General features: G+C 41.4%; 1 protein-coding gene across 1 annotated transcript in view; it reads left to right on the forward strand.

The window, feature by feature from the left end:
* Positions 1-22,152, forward strand: part of IL1RAPL2 (interleukin 1 receptor accessory protein like 2) — a 447,749-nt gene that overhangs the window by 36,321 nt on the left and 389,276 nt on the right. The window contains exon 4 of the mRNA XM_069107492.1: positions 16,304-16,457. Coding sequence (XP_068963593.1) covers positions 16,304-16,457 — 154 coding nt within the window. The remainder of the gene's footprint in view (positions 1-16,303; positions 16,458-22,152) is intronic.

Raw genomic sequence — 22,152 nt, forward strand, 5'->3', positions numbered from 1 at the left:
TCCCATTTAACAGATGAGGAAATTGATGAAAACAGAGGTTAAGTGACTTAACCAGGGTCACACGGCAATCAGGTGACTGAAGTGGGATATGAACTCAGGGATTCCTGACTCGAGGCCTGGCATTCTATCCACTATACTTCCTAGTTGCCCTATATATAATATTTTTGTTTGTTAATCTTTCCAGTAGCATCTGACTCTGACTCTCCATGACCTAATTTGGGCTTTTCATGGCAAAGATAATGGGGTGTTTTGCCATTTTACAACTATTTGACCATTTTACAGATGAGGAACTGAGGTGAACAGGGTGAAGTGACTTGCCCCCAGAGTCACACAGCTAGTAAATTTTGGAGGCCAGATCTGAACTCAGGAAGGTGAATCTCCTTGATTCCAAGCCCACTGTTCTATCTATGGTATCACCTAGCTGCCCCTGTTCTTATCCCCATTTTACAGAAGAGAAAACTGAGGCTAAGGGAGATTTGAGTGGCTTGTTCAGGGTCAGATAAGTGTCTGCAAGAGGATTTGAACTCGAGGTCCTCCTGATTTCAAAGCCAATACTCTATACCCCTAAGTTCCTAACAATAGACAGTTCCCAAACTTGGCAGAATGAATGGGCAGAAGGCCATTGCTTTGGACAAGACACAAGAACAGAAATCCTTTGTGAAGCCAGGTGTAGTGGCAGCATTCACACTGCTGTGGCCCACTTGGCTATTCATTGTAGACTGCTCTGTAAGAGCCACTATCCCAAAGCCTGGAGATCCATGAAACTAGATAACTGAGGCTGTAACTCATGTTCCCTTTCCTGATCTAATCTCTGCTCCTGGTTTGAGGGGACTTTAGAGTTTCATTTGCATATGAGCCATGGCAATGTCAAAGACATCTTAATCCAAATGGCAGAAGGCTGTTTTCAGAGGGCCCTGGAGACTCTAACTCCCTTTGAACTTCAGGCTTCTAATTTTCAAAGTGGGAATGGCCACACCCCTGTCAGATAACAGGCATCCTGGGTGCAGTTGAAATCACTTATGGATGGATTTCTTGAGGCATGTTTAGAGGCAAGACATGGGACCCCCCTGTGAATAATTGTTTAATCTTGGAAGAAGCCAAATAGCCATCTTTGAAGTTCTCTGGACAGTTCCCTAGCACATACACCATAGAGAGAAACAACCATCCCTTGTGATTTAATCCGGCAATCCTGTCTGAAGTGCTACCAGCTAAGGGAGGATCCAGAAAGGCATTGTCTAGGAAGTGGCCCCTGAAGTTATCCTTGAAAGAAGCTAAGAATTCCAAGGTAGGGAAACAACATGTACGAATGCATGGAGGTGGGAGACGAAATTTTGAGTCCAAAGGACAGCTTTTGGCTAGAATAGAGTTCACAAGGGGAAGAATGAATATAGTAGATAGCGAGCTCCAGAGCCTAGATTCAAGATGGCCTGAGTTCAAATCCAGCCTCAGATACTTACTATCTGAATAACCCTGGGCAAGTCACTTAACCCTATTTACCTCAGTTTCCTGATCTGTAAAATGAACAGGAGAAGGAAATGGCAAACCACTCCAGTATCTTTGCCAAGGAAACCCCAAATGGGGTCATGAAAAGTCGGACATGACTGAAATGACTAACGATGGCAGAGTGAACAAAGTTCAGTAGTATGAAGTTTTTAAGGAAGGTTGGAAGCAGATCTTGGAGGACCTTCAAAATCAGCATGAGGAGTAATTTTTTTTTCTAGAGGAAATTGAAAGTCACTGGGGGCTTTTGAACAAGGGCATGACATGGTCAGACCTGTGCCTTAGGAAGATTATTTTCACAGCAGTGTAGCTGATGAATTAAAGAGATTAGAAACTAGAGGCAGGGAGACCAATTAGGAAGCGATTACAGTAATCCAATTAAAAGGCTATTTAGGGTCTGAACTAGGGTACTGGTTACCTAGGAAGAGGAAAGGAGAGAGATGGTAGAATTGACAGGGATTTGTAACTGATTAAATATCAGAAGAACCGTGTCCATCAGATATAATGTTGACCCCCCCCCCCAAGAGAAAGAGGAAAGTCTGGAAGATGGGTCATTTAGAGGGGAAACTACTGAGTGGTTTTAGACAAGGTCAATTTTTGAAATGCCTAAGGGACAGCCAGGTCTGGAATTCGGGAGAGAAAATAGGGCTGGCTGTATAGATTTGTGAGTTGTCTATATAGAAATAATTGACCCCAGGGGAGATGAGAAAGTCATCAAAAGAGAAGAGGGCCCACAATGTTGTCTTAGAGCAGAGGTGTCAAACACATATGTGGCTGGCCATACTCCCCAGTGGGCCAGAACCAGATTAAACCAGAATTGGGAAATATTGAAAAAATAAATAAAAATACAGTAAAGATAACATTACATTTTCAAAGTAAGTCACTTTGTGGTGCAGGAGGATCCTTATATGTGGATTTGGCACACCCATTTGTATTTGAGTTTGATACCATTGTCTTAGAGGACACCTAGAAGTATGGGATGGGATAAGTGACCTCAGATACCATCTAGTCAAACCTCTTTATTTTTGCAAGGGATGAAACTGAGGCCCAGGAAGGTGATAAAATCCATCCCTAATAACAAAAGATTCATAGAACTGCAGATGGAAGGGGACATGGAACCTGTGGTCTTTCAATGCTAAATGACTTGCTGAAAGACACATAGTAATTAACTTTGGTCGGTCTTCTTAAGTTAATAAACTGACTTAGTCAAACCCAAGACCCCTGACTCCATATCTAGGCCTCTTTCCACTGTACTTTTCTCCTCCATTTGGCCCGTGGGGGGCATCTCCATTCATACTAATTCACATCTGGTCACTGGACCCAGATGGCTCCTGAGGAGAGAGTGAGGCTGGTAACTTTGCACAGCCCTGCCTCACTTAAATCCAATTCACTTGTGAGTCATGGCATCAGCTTCCTGATGTCATGATCCTCTTTGAGAACAAAGAGCAAATGACAACACCTGGTGCTTGATAAATGCTTCTTGATTGAATGATTGATTGATAATAGGAATGAACATCCCTACTCCTTACTGGTTCAGCTTCCTATCCAAGGCACTTTTGTAGGCATATTTGAATTGGCAGGGTCTGTCACCCATCCTCTCTTATTCCAGGTTCCACACCCGGCAAAGACCATGGTTTCAGTGTGTCTTACATGAGTGGTGCCCTGGAGCCTTCCCATCATCATTAAAGTGGGTGGGTAATCTGAGCCATCTGTGCAAGGCCATAGACAAGGACACATTGGGTTCGACTAGTTTTCTTGGTGGCTGCTTAGAGGCTGCTGTGAATGAGGTCTACTGTTGTGAGTGCAGGTGTCAATGATACCATAGGAAACCTTCCTAGCCTAGTTAAGCCTGCTGACTGCTGATTACTCACCAGACCTAAACGATGCTAGCAGAAGGACTACTCCAGGCCTTACTGGGGATTAGGAAGAGTGGTGCAAGGAACCCGAGACCCTCTGGGCAAAAGTAGCATTTTCATCTTTGCTACCAATCCAAGGAAAGGGATTCAGAAGAGAGAGTAAGATTTCATAAATGAAAAATCTAGTTAAGACGATGGTATCTGAAAAAAGGATTTGGATTTCTGGTCCTCAGCTTAAAATACAGGAATAATAAGACTGTTGGCCAGGAGTAGATTATACCTCCTAAGAGAATGTATTTGCCGAGTGTCTTGTAAATCTAATCAAAAAGGTATTGATTTAAAAAGGAAGGGAAAAGTAGAAAACAACTTATGTGTATCCACCAATCTAAATATCATAGAGAATAGCTACACTGCAGAAGAATTAAGACACCCAGAAGTTCATAGGAGACAAGATTCAAGAATGAAACCAGTAATAAAATCTACAGTCACAGATGTTTTACATTGATTCATAAAGTATGAGTAACAAGCCACTATGGGTAACTAGAGATCCTGACATAAGAATGCAAAATTGACCTGATATGTGTCATGGAGGCTTGATGTGATGGGGCCCAGGGTTCTGACTTTGGAATGAAATATATTATTCAAAGAGATTAGGGTGGGTCTTGCAGCAGCTGTATATGTATATGTGTGTGTGGGGGGGGGTTGTTATCCCCATTTTATTGTTAAGAAACTGATGCTAAGAAAAGGTAAGTGACTTGTCCAGGGTCACACAACTAGAAAGTGTCTGTGGAAGGATTCAAACTCAGACCTTCCTGAATACAAGTCTAGCACTCTACCCATTTTGCTGGATAGCTGCCACTGTCTTTGAAAATAATAGAAAAGAAGAGATACCACAGGATTAAAGGACGGCAAATACCCCAGTTTTTATTTTTAAAAATGGAGGAGCATGGCAGTGTCAAACCACAAACTAGTGAATTTGATTTCAATTTTTAGGGCAACTCTAAAATGTATGATTAAAGGTGTGGTTAGGGTAGATGTACAATGAGAAGCAGCGATTACAAAGAACCGATCAGTCAGTAAGAATTTCTTAAGAGCCAAGCACCATACTCTGGAGATGCAAAGAAGGGCAAAAGACAGTCCTTGCCCTCAAGGAGCTCATAATCTAATGTCTAATGAGACAGGCAACATGAAAACAACTATTTACGAACCAAATATATACTGAATAAATTGGGGATCATCTCAGAGGGAAGGTGCTAGGATTCAAATTGGGAAAGGCTCCTTGTAGAAACTGGAACTCTGGCTGAGACTTGAGGGAAGCCAGGAAATCAAGGAGGTGGAGATGAGGAGGGAGAGAGTTCCAGGAATCAAGCACAGGGTGAAAATGCTTGGAATCAGGACTTGGAGTATCATGTTCAAAGGACAGCAGAGGCCAGCGTTACTGGAACATAGGGTATGTGGGAATTAGGTATAAGAAGACTGGACAGGGGGCAGTTAGGTAGCACAGTGAATAGAGCACCTGCCCTGGACTCAGGAGGACCTGAGTTCAAATCCAACCTCAGACATTTGACACTAATTGTGTGACCTTGGGCAAGTCACTTAACCCCAACTGCCCTGCCTTCTCCCCTCCAAAAACAACAACAACAATGAAAGAAGACTGGACAGCTAGGAAGCAACTGGGTCAGGAAGGTCTTTTAAAAACAAGAGGATTTTCTGTTTGATCCTGCAAGTGATAAGGATCTACTGAAGTTTGTTGAGGTGGTGAAGGTAAGTGGGGTTGGGAGCACTGTGACATGGTCAAAGCTGGGCTTTAGGCAGGTCAAGTATGTGAAGGGTTGTCACCTGAAGAGTGATTGGCCACTTGTTCTCTTTGGCTCTAGAAAGCTGACCTAGGAGCAATGGGTCCAAAGAAAACTTCCTAACAGTTCAGACTATCCCAAAATGTATTTCGATTTCCATGGGTGTAGCAATTGGTTCCCCTTTCCTACCTGGCCTCTGGGAGATACTGAAGGCCTTTCATTGGAATCACTCTAGATTCATGTTTCAGTAGCCAGTAAATGCCAAAAAGGCTGGACTTAATTACATGGGGTGGATTCTTTAGGTGGGAAGATTTGCCAGCCTAAATAACCTCAGTGTGTATGAGTGTGTGTGAGTGTTTGTGAGTGTGTGTGTGTGAGCGTTTGAGCACGTGTGACTTGCCTGAGGTCAAGAGAGTTAATAGCAGAGCTGGGTTTCAAACCAGTTCTTTGAGTTCCTCGGTCAATGATTTTACCACTGTGCCACCTCCCACCTCTGTACCAGAATGGATTCCTTCATGGAAAATTGGTTTTGTTCTTGAATAACTAACTTCTTATCCAGTGGATCAAGCCAGGGTCTGGGGCACGGCAAAGCCAATCCACGCCCTCACATACCTTCTCTTGATGCTTGGGCATGCTTTTTTCTTTGTACTCCCATTGCCTAGCATGATGCTCACACATAGTAGGTACTTTATGAATGCCTGCTAATTGGTCCAGTTTGGCAAGCTTATCAAGAATAGAGCCTGTGAGATTTCTGCTTAAGTTCCATTTCTTTCCCTTTCCCCCCCACACACTACTCTCCAGCCCTTCTCTAACATAACCAATGTTCCTTGGTGAGAAATCTCCTCTTCTTGAATTCCCATCAGCCCTTTCTGCCTTGAACACTGACTCATGAGTTCATAGATAAGAGGATCCCAAGTGGGGACTTGAGAGTCCATTAAGTACAATACCCTTATTTACAGAGGCGGAAACTGAGGTCCCAAGAGACTTGCCCAAAGTCATGTATGTGGTCATAGATCTCAAAGGAAATTTAAAGGCCATATATATCAATCTTCTCATTTTACAGAAAAGGAAACTGAGGCCTAGGGTTCTCCAATGCAAGTTAACATCTAGTCTGCACTTTCTAGTGTTAGAGAGATGCCTTGAACATTGAGAGGTTAATTGACTTGTCACTTAGCTAATCAGAGGCAGGACATGAACCCAGGGCTTTCTTAGTCTGAACCCTATTCTCTAATCATTTCACATAAAGCACTTGGCTGGGAATCAGGAAGACTCATCTTTGTGAGTTGAAATTTGACCTCTGACACTTACTAGCTGTGTGACCCTGGGCAAGTCACTTTACCGTGTTTTTCTCAGTTTCTTCATCTGCAAAATGAGGTAGAGAAGGAAATGGCAAACCATTCTAGTATCTTTGCCAAGAAAACCCCAAATAGGGTCATGAAAGGTTGGAAACAACAACCATGGGATCCATTCCTCTGTGCTGCCCATTACAGATAGTAATCCTCAGAGCCAAGGTTCGAACCCAGATCCTCTGATTCCAGAGACAGTGCTCTTTCCTCATTTCCATGCTGCCTCTCTGAGCAAGATTACTCCTAGGCTAGCACTTCCTAGGTTAACCGTTCCCAGGCTAGCACATCACACAGAATCAGCCTAATTCCTTCTAGGACAGTTCTCTCCCAAGGGGTTACAAGTTCCCAGAGGGCATATTGAAGGTCAGCAAAGTAATGTTGGAGGCGAATGACAGAGCTAGATCAGCTTTTCCCCCATGGATAGGAGCCACCATTCCTTGGTACTAGAAAAGGAAAGCATTCCATGACGACAAGTGAGATAATTGTGCATTAAGCAGAAGCAGTGAGGAAGGTTTCAGAGAAAATGCAAGAATGAATGGGAATTCAGGCAGATCTGCCTGCCTTCCTGTTGGCCTGGGAGCTGTTGGCAAAGTTTCAGGGCCATCTGACTCTGGTAGAGAAGTCATCCGGTACCCGAGGTGCCTTTCAGAAATCCCCCCACCCCACCCCTACCCCACCATGTGTTGCCAATGAGTGTGCTATTCTCTCCTTTGTCTCAATATGCTTCTTACCAATTAATTTCTGTATTTGGTGGCTCACGGTCAGCTCTGTCCAGGAGTACACCATTCCATTAGGAAAAGTGAGTTGTAGTGGCTATGGCCAGACATATGAATCAGTAGAGGGGGACAAGTCATTTAAGTGGAAGCTAATATTCCAGGTGAACTTGCTATTTGCATAGAAAACGTTCCCTTTTTGCTCTCCTCCATCTTGCCTTTTTTAAAAAGGAAAATGTGGTTTGGTGAGACCTTATGGCCCCACATGCCACACAGTGTGGATATGCTCTCACAGCAAAGCATGGCTACTGTTAGACTTAGGAACTTGGGAGTCGGCAATTTTGAGAGACATTTTAGTAGGACACATGGCCGAGAAGGCAAACCACCTAGGCCGGGTTCGAGTTGAAGATGTGTCACTTATTATTACCCCTGGGAGCTTAGATGAGTCTCTTTATCTCTCTGAGCCTGTTTCCTCATCTGAAAAATGGGTACATCAATTCCTACGCTATTTACTTCCCAGGGTGGTCACTAGGAAAAATTGCTAACTCAAAATTGCACCATTGCTAACTGTGGTTGTTACCCTAAAATAGAAACCAAGCCTCATTTGGGGCCTTCTCTTAAGCCACTGGAAAGTTTCCAGCCTCGGGTTTCATTTTCTTGGCAGGAAAATGAGCTGCGTAGCTTTGGAGTGGGTAGGATGGTGGTCAGGAACAGTGGAGTTAGTGGGCCTGAGCTTGGGGTCTTATTCAGTCACTCAGTAGTTTGCCTAAACTTTAGCTACTCACTTCTTTCAGATGAGGAAACAGTCTTAGGTTCTTCATCTCTAAGGGATAGTAATGGCCCCCATCTGATAAGAGTTGAGGATGAAATGAGATTAACTTGTAATTTTCATCGAATACCTTAAAACATTGTATCTTTTTTCTCTTTGTATTTTCTTTACTTACATATTTGCTTTACTTTGTATACTAGACTTTTTTTTTTTGCTTTTTGGAGGGAACTTGGGGTTAAGTGACTTGCCCAAGGTCACACGGCCAGTAAGTGTTAAGTGTCTGAGGCTGGATTTGAACTCAGGTCCTCCTACTCCAGGGCCAGTGCTCTAGTCACTGTGCCACCTAGCTTCCCTTATTCTAGACTTTTAAATCCTTGATCACTATGCCTCATTCTTAACCATTCACTTTATTTTCTCAGTTTGCCTTTCTGTAAAATGGGGATAATAATAATATTTTTGTTGTAGTTCTTGTTCAGTGTCTAATCCTGTGAGCCACAGCGCAGCAATACTGTCCATGAGGTTTTCTTGGCAACGATACTCCAGTGGATTAAGGCAATTAAGTGCCTTGCCTAGGTCACACAACTAGTAAAAGTGTCTGAGGCTAGATTTGAACTCTGGTCTACCTGACTCCAGGCCCAATGTTCTATCCACTGAGCCATCTAGCTGCCTTACCTCACAGGATGGTCAGAAAGATCAAATTAAATCCTATGTACAATGTTTTACAAATCTTAATGCACTATAGAAATGTTAGCTATTATCATTAGCTACTTTTTATGTTTTTGTATACTCCTCAAAGCCCAGTACATGTTCCTGTACTTAGTAGGTCCACCATATATGTAGATGGTATTTACAGTGGAAATCAGTCTCAAGCATGGGGCCTGTTGCTAGAGAGTGTTTTTTTTTTTAATATCGATACAGTTAAGCCTCATTCCGAGGACTCACTATGTAGCCAGTTAGACAAAGGGAGACATCCCAATTTCTACCAGCCATTGAATCTGCTGTACCCCAAAAACAGTTAGAGATCAGGACATCCTTAGTGTCATTGGTCATGATGGACCTGCTAAGCTGAACCCCTCAGGTCACAAGGAAATTTTCCTCTAGAGAGACATGTATTTACTGGGGTTCACCAGCACATAAATTATATGGAAATTTGGAATTCTTAATAATCCTAAGCCTATTAACTGCCCAATTATTAGTAGATGACTACTTTTCCTCAGCTCATTGGAGCATGCCTGAGCCTGAGAACACATGCAGTCTCCAGTTCCTAGCAGAGACAGAAAGACAGAAAGAGAAAGAATATGAAAAGAGCCAGGCCAAGTCTCTCATTTGCTACTCAACCCTAGGGAAAACAGGAAGAAAGCAAAAATCAGCAGAATCTTGTATTCCTCTACGCAACTAGAATGAGTGAGGAAGGGAAGAAAGGCATACAGGGTGTCCCTAAAGTCTTTGGGCAATTTCGAGTACTAATCGCTTAAGAAGTGTAAATGCTACAAGCTTGCAAAAGCATCATTTGAAAGTTTAATTATTTAAATTTATTTTATTCTTGTTTAGTTTTATGAATATTGAATATTTTTTTCTTTTAATTTTAATGAGATAGGACACCCTGTCATTATTCATTGCATGTGTATCTGTTTCTGGATGAAAAATTTCTCAGTCTGGCAAGTCAGTTGAGGAGGGCATCTTTGTTTGACCCACCTTGGTTACTGCATCTGCTGCCATTAGACTTTTTCTTGTGGGATCACGTCAAAACTGTCATGGCCACATCAGAACCTTGTTCTTTAGCTTGTTTTAAGGCTGGGATTACAGATGCAATCCATTCAATCACTGAACAACAGTTAAAAGTTTTTAAAAGGGTCAGAAACTGACTAGAAAATATTGCTATTCCATATCGCTACTTTCCCCATTATGGTTTTGATATATTGCAGGTTGGCATAAGAAATTAAATGGGATCTTTTGGAAAGTTTTACAGAAGCCACAGATGATGCATGAAGACCGACAGATGACACAGAAAAAAGTTTAGAACCCCAGAAATGCATAAAATATATATATATATATATAATATTGTATAATAACATATTTTATCTTTTAATACCATAAATACACACACTTTCTTTTTTAAAGTCAAAATAAGTAAAAAGTTCAAGTTTGTGACAAGAATGAAAAAAAAAATTAGACTTTTTCTTTGGCATCAAAGGAGGGCCCAAAAATTTGACACAGATTTTCCAGATCGTGGGAACGCTATGCCCCTAACCCCCATGATGTGGAGGGTATAACTGTATAGCACAAGTTGATGGTCACATTAAATTTTAACAAGAAATACTTAAGTAATTAATCTTCTCAATATTTTTTCTAAGTTTCTAGCATTTATGCTTTTAAAGATTAAAATATGTCTTCTAGCACCAACCTCTCATGCTCAAAAGAAAAGCATATTGTTCAACAAAAAAGATCAGTTCACAAAAGCAAATTTTTGGTCACGTGAGGAAACGTTAAAGGACTTGGCATTATTATTTCTGAAACAAAGAGACTCCATTTGGACTCTGCTAATTAATCTTCCTGGATCTGGAGGAATTAGTGTGCTTAGGAGTGAGAATGAGTAGTTGTCTGGAGGGACTGAAAAAAAGAGAAAGAGGGCATTGGCTACAGCCTATCACGAGATGTCCTCAGCTAGCCATTTTCCATGGTAATGTCATGGTTAACACCTGATACCTCCTCTTTGTTTGAATGGGGAGGGGCAGTAAGAGAAGCCATACATCCCCCACTTATCTCCAGCTAGTGGAGATGGTTCCCAGATATGTCAGGGCCAGAGGGGGCACCAAGTCACATGTATTAGATTGAAGATTCATAGAGTTTCAGAGAAATTCAGAATCAGAAGATTGAGAATTTCAGGGGCCCTCCCTCGACATTTAGCTTGGCCCATCCACAACACACTTGACAAATGGCCTTCCATCCTTTGCTTGAAGAGCTCCAATGATACATAACTGGCTGCCAACATAAGGTAACCAATTCTACTTTTGATGGCTCTAATTGGTAGGAAGATTTTCCTTATATCAACCCTAAATCTACCTTCAAAGATAATTTCCTATAGTTGATGTGTACGATAAAATTATCAGGGAATTAAACAGTGGTACAAGGTTTAAATAGTAAGAAATTTGGGGTGGCTAGGTGGTGCAGTGAATAGAGCACCAGCCCTGAAGTCAGGAGGACCTGGGTTCAGAACCGGCCTTGGACACTTAACACAAAACATAGCCGTGTGACCTTGGGCAAGTCACTTAACCCCAATTGCCGTCCAAAAAGCAAAAAAAAAATAGTAGTTTAATTAGGGAACCCCTAATCCAAACAGAGTGGCCATTAAAGTTACTAGAAACATGATCTACATTCCTTACTTGCCTCCATTGTCTCACCTCCTACTCATTTCTTGGAGCCTGCGCAATCTGGTATGGCTTCTAGTTCTAGCACTCAGCTCAAGCTGCTCTCTTGAAGGTTACCAGTTTCTCTCTCTTTTTTTTTTTGCTTTTTTCATAGGGGCAGTTGGGGATAAGTGACTTACCCAAGGTCACATGGCTAGTAAGTGTTAAGTGTCTTAGGCCAGATTTGAACTGAGGTCCTCCTGACTCTAGGGCCAGTGCTCTATTCACTGTGCCACCTAGCCGCCCTGACCAGTGATTTCTTAATTCTGAAATCCAGTGGCCCTTTCTTAGTGGTCATCCTACCCAATCTCTCTGTAGGTTGGCACCCCTTCTGCTGGATACTCTTTCATATTTTTTCTTCTGCCATGCTGTTTTCACCTGTTTTTCTTCCTATCTGCCTTACTTGTGATTTCTTATTCTGCTATGATCAATCATCATCATGTTAAAACAAAAATGATTGTAAAGCCTTTTAAGGTTTCAGAATCATTCAGCCATCATTTATTAAGCACTTCCTGTATGCTAAGCACAGGAAAAACAAAAAACAAAGGCTGAAACAATCCCCACTCCCAAGGAGTTTCTATTCTAAGTGTGACAACAGGAACAAGTAGGTGCAGAATAAATACAGTATCAATTGGGAGGGATAGCACTAGCTATGGGGTTAATTGGGAGAGACTTTATCGAGCAGGTGGCCCTTGAGTTCATCTTGAAGAAAGAGAGGGACAGGGGCAGCCAGGTAGCACAACGAATATGAGCACTGGCTCCAGTGTCGGGATGACCTGGATATCGAATCCCAGGCTCAGATACTTAGCACCACACCCAGAAAGAACTAGCTGTGTAACCTTGAGCAAGTTACTTAACCCCGATTGCTTAAAAAAATATAGAGGGACTCTGCGCTAGAAGTGAGGACGCACAGAGACCAAGATGTCACATAAAAGTAACTTTAAAATGCTATACCACAAAGTGCAGAATGTAGAAGGTGGTCAGGGCCAGCTTGTGAAATATGTTGAAAGATAAATTGAGGCATTTATATTTTATCCAAGAGGAGGCAAGGGAGCCATTGGAGTTTGAGTAAGGGAGTGACATAGAATCAGCATCACATCATACAACTACCACTCCTACACTCAAAGGAATACAATTGAGGAAACAGATTGACACATTGGCCATGTTAGCATGTGTATCACCCCTTGTCTGTATTCTGCCACCTTTCTAATATTCTGTTCCTCTCTTTCCCCCTTAGCCCCCCAATAAAAATATTCCCAAGTCCTAAATCCCAATACTATGAGGGCTATATTCTCTCCAGGACCAAGCAGAAAAATTAATTCTATTTAAAGTATAATAATACTGTGATATATGTGTCTTCTTTTAGGAAGAATTGTTGATGCTTTAATCCAAAGGCCCTAAACATATGTGAACAATGAGCCCTCCACTTATGGCCAGCCCAGGATTAGATATGAACAGTGACATTCAGAGACACAGAATAATTCACTGCTTAACCAAAGACTGGACCAATATTCAGTCTGATTCCAACCTTCATGAGCCATATCTGTCCTAAAATATGAACAGTGGAAAACATCTCCCTAGCGGTGAGGCTTGGCCTGTCCACTAGCATTGAGATACTAGACTGGCTTCGTGAAGAATAGAAGAGGAGGATGTTGTAGCCAGTCCTATAAGAAAAGGACACCTGGACCAAAGCACAATTTCTAACCTCATGGAATCATTTTGTAGTAGGGCAGTGGTAGGGTGGGGGGTGTGGGAGGGACACACACAACTGCCAGGTGGGCAGTATTCATGCCTGGGCTGGCACTAGCCAAAAAGGACAGCTTATACATGACATCTCACATCTTGGGGAGAGACAGTCTCTGAGAGAGAACTCTGGACTGGGAGGCAGATCACGGCACTGCATTGTCTTAGCCATTTGGCTGAAAACCATGCCTCAGTTTCCTCATTTACAAAATTGGGTGAATTGGCTCTACTTAACTCCTGAAGTTATTGGAAGGAATTGATTAAGAAAATAGAGGCTTACAGTATAATACTAATAATCACAAGAAAGAATATGGCATAGAGGATAGAGGACCAGCCTTGATGCCAGAAAGACTTGAATTCAGTCCTACCTCTGATATGTACTGGCTATTGTTGCTTAAGCTTTTGATACTCCAGGGAAATCTCTTGGTTTCAGAAAAGGTGCCTGGCTACATGCTTTTGGGGGAGGCAATCAGGGTTAAGTGACTGGCCCAGGGTCACACAGGTAGTAAGTGTTTGAGGTCATATTTGAACTGAGGTCCTCCTGCTGCCAGGGACCATGCTCTATCCATTCTACCACCTAGCTGCCCCCTGCCTGCATTGTTGAATGGAGTTTCCTCATCTGAAATTCCCTACATCAGTGAAATCACAGGTCAGTCCCTATTCATACTAATCATCATAGAATTTTTGAAAAGCAGGAAGAAAATTTAGGTGCACTTGAGTCCAACCTTCTGCAACACCCCCAACAAATAGTAAGCCAGTCCCTTCACGAAGAATTCTAGTGACAAGGAACTCACTATTTCAAGAGGTAAGCAATTCCCTTGTTGGACAGTTCTGCCCCCTTCTAACTCCCAGCCAATGCTACTAGCTTTGCTACTGGTTCTGCTTACCTAGGACAAGTCTGATCCTTTTTTTTTTTAACAGAACAGCTCTTCAGATATGTGATAACAATGATCAGATTCTCCAGTTCCTTGTCTTCTCCCTATACACACACACACACAGCCCTTCAGAATTTCTTCATCCTCCCTGAAACATGGAGCCTAGAGCCAAACAAAATAATCCTGATGTGGGCTTCCTGGGCAGTGTTAAGTGCTTTGGTGGGGCAGACCAAAGGGACCAAGGGAGATGAAAAGGAACAGAAGGAGGGACTCCCAGTTTGTTTTCCATTGAATCTGCCCCACCCCCAAAACGTTTTAAAGCATAGAAGCTTGGTTTTCATTTTCCTCCCTGCCCCCAAATGCCCAAGGGGGCCATATTTTGGTTTAACCACCATCAGAATGTTTCTTTGGAAATCTGAGCTGATCAGGGTCAGGAATCAGAAGTTAGTATATTTGTGGATTGTTATTATATAGTGAGTTTGCCAGCCAGATGGTGCATGTGTGTGTGTGTGTGTGTCCACCTCAGCAACCATACAGCCCAAGGTTTAGCTTACTACAAGTCTCCTAAAGGTGACAAGTCCCCCAAGACACATATAATTTCAGACAAACTCTTCTCTGTTTTTTCTAAATATAGTCCCCAGCACTGTCATCACAACCTTGGGCAGGGAAGGGGTTATATCTAGAATTCCTAGGTGGTATTATTTTTATTTACTCCCTAACATTGTAGGCTGGTTGTTGACCTAGATATAAAGGAAGCATCACTCTTAAACATTATCCTCAAACCGAAGTGCCATTTTCATTGTCAAAAGCCTGACTGATGTAGAAGCACAAACTGTGTTGCAGTGGGAGAAGACATCAGTAGGGTGCCTCAGTCTCTTAGGTCACATCAGTATCAACACACCCAGAGCTTAGGCCTTGGAAGGGAGATAGCTGGGGACTAGACTTGTGATTTCACTTGTAGAAGGGACTCCCAGAGGAGAAAATTCCTTAAACCAGTGCAGGTTGACACTTTCTCACCAACTTTTAAGAAGTCTCAGAGAATTGCCCGGGGTTACACAGCTAATATGTTTTAGAGATGAGACTTGAACCCAGGGTTTTCTGGCTTCAAGGCCAGCTCTCTAACCACTATACCATGTCACTTTGGTACCATTTCATTGCTTGGAGAGGTAGATGGACAGTAAGCTACGTGGCATGATAAAGGAGGGAGATAGTTAACAAGGCCCCTATTCAAGGACTTATCTCTAGGCCTTTTCCTTAATGATGCGATGACCAATTAATTTGCCTTAGGGATTCTTTTTCTCTGTCTGCTTTCACTTGACACTCATTGACCATGATGGAGGGTATCTCAATGGTATTTGAGTAGTAATGGTCCCCAGAAGCCATGTGAATATTAAACAACTGTAGACCCATTGTAGGTAGCCTCTAGAGGGAGGATGGGCAAAGGTCTAAGAACCCTGAGCCAAACATCCAGGCCTAGCAGGCTACATCTCACCTTCTTCCCCCTCTGCTTAAATGCACAATAATGGGAAAATGACTCCCTGTACACTGAAAGAATTGAGCCATCATAGCCTGGTGACAAGATTTCCTCTGCCTCCCAGAGCTATTGGCCACTGATAGATGTGGCGCCAGAAGCTTTAGTCCCCTTCCACTCATGTTACTGCCCTCTAATTTCTTTGTGCTTTCACGATAGCACTGTGTCCTTCCTTTACCCAGCTGCCTCTGGAGAAAAGAAATCTATGAGAGTCTCTGAGACTGATTTTAGGGCCTTTCTGAAATAGGGCTTTTGGCAATGGCCTCCCTTGCAGAGGTGTTGGGATGGACCATGAATAAATGATTGCAGAGTACTTTGCCAGCTTCGATGTCTATATGAATGTTTAATGATGACTGTACCTCCCTCAACATCAAGTACATGGCTAAGTGAACACCCTTTTCAGTCTCCTAGGAAGCAGCACTGCCAGACCAAAAGTGCTGGGACATTCTGGTCATGAATATTCAGCTGTTCATTATGCCATACCTCTCTTTCCTAGCCCCCTCCCCCCCTTGTTGTTTGTTTATGCAGCTTGCCTTCCAGAAGCCTCTTGCTTATGGGGTAAGGTCTTCAAAATATATTTTATCTTCGACATGGAAATTATCCGAGTCATGTACAATACCCACTGGTTTATTATGCTGTCTAATTGTCTTAGATGTGTATTTTGAACGCCAAAAAAAATAGCTATAAAAACAAAGAAAACTGTCAAATGGTTGATGTTGGACTTGGCGACCTGAATGTCTCCTTACTGGCAACTGTTTTCCCTGCAGGAATGCAAGCCCAAAATGTGGAGGAGCGTAATTATACAGAAGGGCAATGCTCTTCTCATCCAGGAGGTTCAAGAGGAAGATGGAGGAAATTACACTTGTGAACTCAAGTACGAAGGAAAACTGATCCGGCGCACGACAGAACTCAAAGTCACAGGTAGGAATGGTGTTTTGCCAAATTACAGCAAAAGAGATTTTCGAGAACATTTGGTCTGGGAGGGATGGATCAACTTTGCTGTGGAGTGGGAATATCAGCTGTGAATCAAGTTGGTGGGAAACTCACAAGTTACTACATTGCCCCAAGGAAAGACAAAGTATAGAATGTGACCAATTCATCTAGAGGACAAAAACACCTGCTGTTAACGATTCTCTTCCATTATTTTTGGCAATTCACATTACCTCCACAACAATATCCCCAGTCCTTCCCAGTGATCTAGATACCTGTGCTAAAATGCAGAGAAGTTGCTCTATAGGACAAGCAACTTAAGGTAAAACCAAATGCTAGACAATGTTGGCTGAGTGCAGCCCATCCATAAAATGAGCCCCTAAAAGTGTGTGTAGTTGGCCCTGAGTGAATGCCTCTTTCCCTTTTGTTCCCAAAGAAATGTGAACTAATTCTTCACTGTAACAGTGTAGGTCTTATACGTAAATGTGTGTATGTTGTGTCCTAAATCTGAATCATAGCCTATTCTTCAGATTCACCATTGTAGCTCACAGTGCTGAGTTGGATCCCTGAAGTGAGGCTGGCTACATCTCTTCCTCAGGCTTCTGGGAGTATGACTATTGAATTGTGTCTCTCTAATGTTGTCAACTCAAGCCATCATTGTGATGGTTTCTCTCCAACATCAATCATATCTGTTAGTCAATTGACATCAATTAGTTTTCACAAATGTAGATGTACCGAGAAGACATAGTAAAAAATAGTAGTATGAATGTCTTCACCACTACCTCATACTAATTCAATCCTGGGGGAGAGTGGGCTCAAAATTAAAGAATTTGTCCCATGAAGTTCACTTCCTCATGCAGCATAGCTAATGGACAGAGGCCCTCCCTTGCTTGTGGGAACTAGCATCTTGGTTATAAGGTCAACTCACTGCTGACGTGGGTCTCAATTGCCCTTCAGGGCTATGCAGGTAGACCAGGCTTGACTGGCCACAATCTCTGGCTTCAACTCCAGCTTCTGACATCTGGTGACTCTCCTTTTTGAGGCGCATGAGGTCCCAGCCCAGTCTGTTCTATTTCCAACATTCTTTCACATAGGGTAGGAAAGACAGAGATGTAAGCAATGTTGGGACCATTGTCCTTGTGGCTTCATATCAACTTAGATAGGGAGAAGAATCCACTGGCACTCATTCTCTTTCCTCACTGGGAGGCTTATGCCATTCCATGCTTCCTCACTTAAACAAATATAGCCAGGCAGGAAAGAGACTTAAATTGCCCCCACTGGTAATCTTTTATATGCATTCTCCATTCTTGCTCAGAAGAAGCCAAGAGGCCCTTTCTTCACATAGTAAGCAGAGGAAATAGTCATTGAATATCTGCACATATTCTCAAGTCTACATGGAGATTACATCAGGCAGAGTTCCTAAGGGTTTGGCTCTCACTGAATAATCCTCTGTTACACCAGTAAATTTCAGGACTGGCTGTGTTAGGTGGTTTATGCCCCATGTCCATGTAAGGAATTTAGTAGTTCCATGGTTACCAGCTAGTCCTGATATTAGCCACTTTCTCTAGCTACCATTAGGAATAGATGTTTTGCCATATTGTTCTGACTCCAAGCTGATTTGAACTCACAAAGATGAGTCTTCCCCACTCTAGGCTCAGCACTTTTTCTACTGCAACAACACTTAGCTGCCCTAGATAACTCTTACCAATATTCAGTTTTTTAAAACCCAATTCAGAGTACTTATTAAGAGAATTCCAAACCGCATTTTTCTTCAATTGCAAATGCTCCTACCAAAGTCCGCTAATATCTTACAGAACAACCCTTTTGCTTCTTAAAGGAGATTTCATATAGAGCCTTCTCAGAAAGTTTAAATGTATGCCTGTTATCATAACTGCATATCATTCCTCATAATATTCACATCTGACTACCTTCGTGGGATGAAAAAGATCTGCTTTTTGATTAAATTCTATTTTTCTCAACGGGAATCAAATGTTTCATTCATGCTGGAGCAGTTGAATATAGATGATTACCCATTGTCATTGGGTACCCATGGGTTGTTCCATAGTATTCTATTGCTTGGGCCACTGTAGCCCAAACTTCATTAAATGCTTGCATAGCATTTCCTTTTGAGAATCATTTCCTTCAGTTGGTAATGTAGTCTTTGACCTGAATGCTGAGTTGGACCTAAATCAATTCAATAGAAAGCATTGATTATACTCCTCCCTAACTGAGGTACCATGACAACTGATTTATCTTGTTACTTTCCCATTTAGATGCTGGGAAAGCAATGTTAGTTCAACTTATTTCTTACATAGTCGAGACTAGGTTCAGTATGTGATTTTAATTCACTTGTACTGCCATTGAGTGATGTTTTCTGCTTGTCTGAGTTGGTTAGCGTGGTTGATTAGAATGTGTTGATAATGAAATCAGTGTCCTGGATTTGTTTCCCCACATGAACCTGTTAGCTTTACATAGGGAAAATCACATTTCATGGCCATAGACTAATACTGAATAGGAGCCATCCATCTTGTGTTTGCATACGAATGATGACAAGGGGAACCAAGTGATGATTTGGAAAAGCTCACTGTAAAGCCCATCTAAACTATTGGACATTCAGTTCATAGTATATGTTCTGCCCTCAGTGATTCAGAACTTACTTGCCATATAAAATAGAGTCTTCTCTTACCCTGTGTTTGTTAAAAGAATTCAACACTTCACCTAGGTCTTGATTAGCACAAATAATGAATCCCATGAAGTGATTGTGTTATTTCAATCTGTATTGCACATTTCCATTGGGCTGGAACAATTTGCCATATTTTATGTAATTATAGTTTCAATGAATATGAGCTTAAAAACATGGTGCTCTCCTCACAGAATTTATTATTTGTACTAATTGGAATCTAGCTGTTTATGCTTGATTTTAAAATGGTTTAGCTTTTTTTACAGTGATAACCATGAAACAATGAGAATTTAAGCTCTGAAAGTATGTTCTTGTAAACTGGTAACCTAAGTTGGATGGTACCTTATGTGATCAGCTTTAGGCATATAGGTTTCCATAACAATAACAATGGGATAAACATTCTTAATAAAGTCTCTATACCGTCTTTCCCCGATAATAAGACACTGTCTTATTTTTTGGACAGAAAAACACCAGAGGGCTTATTTTCAGGGGAGGGCTTATTTTAATGAACATTGACAGCAATTTTAATAAACAGGTAAATGTGAACAAAAAAATGTACCTTTATTCAATAATGAATTCAATAAAGAACAGGATGACGGGCTCACTGCTGCAGCTCTGATTGGATGCAGCTCGGAGCGCGGCGTGCATTTCAGGGGGGGGCGGTGAGGTGCATACAGAGGGTACTGTAATGTAGCGTGTAGTGCAGGGGATCACCTTCACTACAGTAGCAATCTCAATAGGGCTTATTTTCGGGGGAGGGCTTATTTTAGAGGAATCTTACACAGTAAGGGGAGGGCTTATTTTTGGGATAGGTCTTATTATTGGGGAAACATGGTACTTTGAGTCGATGGAAATTTTTTTTTTCTTTATGGAGGATTGATGAAGAAGAGTTACTCTGGTTGAACAGTGGGTAGATTATAATCTTCATTGATGATAGGAGTACCCATGCCAGTGAGATCAAGCATCCAAAAGAAAAGATTGAAAAATGATCCATTAGGTAAAAAGAATTTATCTGCATATTACCCCAACTTTAACATTTCTGACTATTAAAATGGAAATAAGGCTCGAATAATAGGTTTAAACCAAATAATGGAGAGCTTTGAATGCCAAAATCTTTGGATTTATATTTTAGGCTATAGGATGACTTTGAAATTTTTGCAGCAGAAATATCACATGATGATAGGGATAGGAACTGAACCTATGGTTTCACTGATAAAATGAATTCCCGGCTGAGGTAACTACCTGGGAGTCATTGGGAGATGACCCCCATCTACCGGTGCAAATGTGAATCCATTATCTGTTATTTTTTTTTTAATCTTTGAGAAGATTTTATTTTATGTGCCACACACAGTACAAATATTCAATATTTATCAACACAATAAACAGCATATACCTTTCAGCTTTATCACATTCCCTAACTACTTATCTCACTTCCATTTATTTAGAATTATTTTAATTTTGAAATTAGAACATAATAGTTAGCCGAGTTCATTCTACTTTGCTTTTGCCTCTACGTAAATGGTAATGGGTACCAGACCATCTAAAGATGTAACTACTAGGTTCATCGTTTATACGTCTATAACTATAGCTATAGCTATAAAATAGTATTTTATTTTTTCCTATTACATGTAAACATAGTTTTCAACATTCACTTTTATAAGATTTTGAGTTCCAAATTTTTCCCCTCTCCTCCCCAAGACAGCATGCAGTCTGATATAGGATGTACATGTGTACAATCATATTAACCCTATTTGTGCATAAGTCGTATTGTGAAAGAAGAATCAGCACAAAAGGAAAAAAAAAACATGAGAAAGAAAACACACAAAAAAGAGTAAATAGTCTGCTTTGTGCTACATTCAGACTCCATAGTTCTTTCTCTGGATGTGGATTGCATTTTCCATCATGAGTCTTTTGGAATGGACCCATTATTTGTCATTTATAGCTTCATAGAATTGCCTAGAACACCAAGAAGTTAATTAACTTTCCCAGGGTAACACACTCATGTATTTGAATCAGGATTTGGACCCTGGTCTTCCTGGCTTTGAGGAAATACTTATGATGTACCAGGCACTGTGCTGAGTATATCCCAAATATTATTTCATTTGATCTCACAGCAACCCTGGGAGATAGGTGCTATTATTGCCTCCATTTCATAGATGAGGAAATTGAAGCTGAAAATTTTATGTAATTATAGTGACTAGCCCAAGGTCACATAGCTAGAAAGTGTCTAGGCCTAGGTTGGGATCTGAACTCAGAGCTTCCTTACTCCAGGTCCAGAGTTCTTACACACAATACCACCTATCTACAGAACTAGAGTGGATGCCACTTTAACCTTTAAGCATTTTTCATCTAAAATCCACGAATTGATCTTTATCATATTCCTCTATTATAGGCTTTCCTTATAAAACCCTGTAAGTTAGCTGCCCTCTCTCCGGCTAAATTTCCTTATTTGTAAAATGAGGATAATAATAGGAAAGAACCTGGCTCCCAGGGTTGTTGTGCAAATGAGATCATATGGAAGTGCTTTACAAACTTGAAAGTGCTCTGGAAATATTGATATTATTATTATGTCATGCTGCTGCTTCTGGATGCTTACTACCACCGATTAGTCCCCCAATGATACATTCGAGAATTCGGCCTGAAATGGAAGGTGAATTCACATTCCTATATTTCGCAGATAGCATTTTTCTTCCCTTTGGGGGGAAATAAGGCTAATATTCATTCACCTTTCTCTAGTCCTGCAACACTGCTCCCATTCTCTACAGTCCTTGAGAGATCACTGACAATGACTCTGCCTTCATTGTGTCTCTTCTTTCAGTTTTCTGGGATGAAGTTCATCTGGGCCTGCTGACTGTGATCTTATTCTAAGTTCCGTTATCTTGGGTACCCCTTCCTGACATGCCATTTTTGTTCTATCCTTTCCAGTCTAAATATCATCTTGGTAGAGAAAAATAGAAACGTAATGAGTATTGAGTAGGCCTTCCTTCCTTTAGTTTTGTAGTAGTA

The sequence above is a fragment of the Petaurus breviceps genome, unplaced genomic scaffold, assembly GCF_028583685.1.
Source record: "Petaurus breviceps papuanus isolate PSGF00001 unplaced genomic scaffold, PetGlider_PUasm1.0 90133, whole genome shotgun sequence".
In the NCBI taxonomy this organism is placed as follows: Eukaryota; Metazoa; Chordata; class Mammalia; order Diprotodontia; family Petauridae; genus Petaurus; species Petaurus breviceps.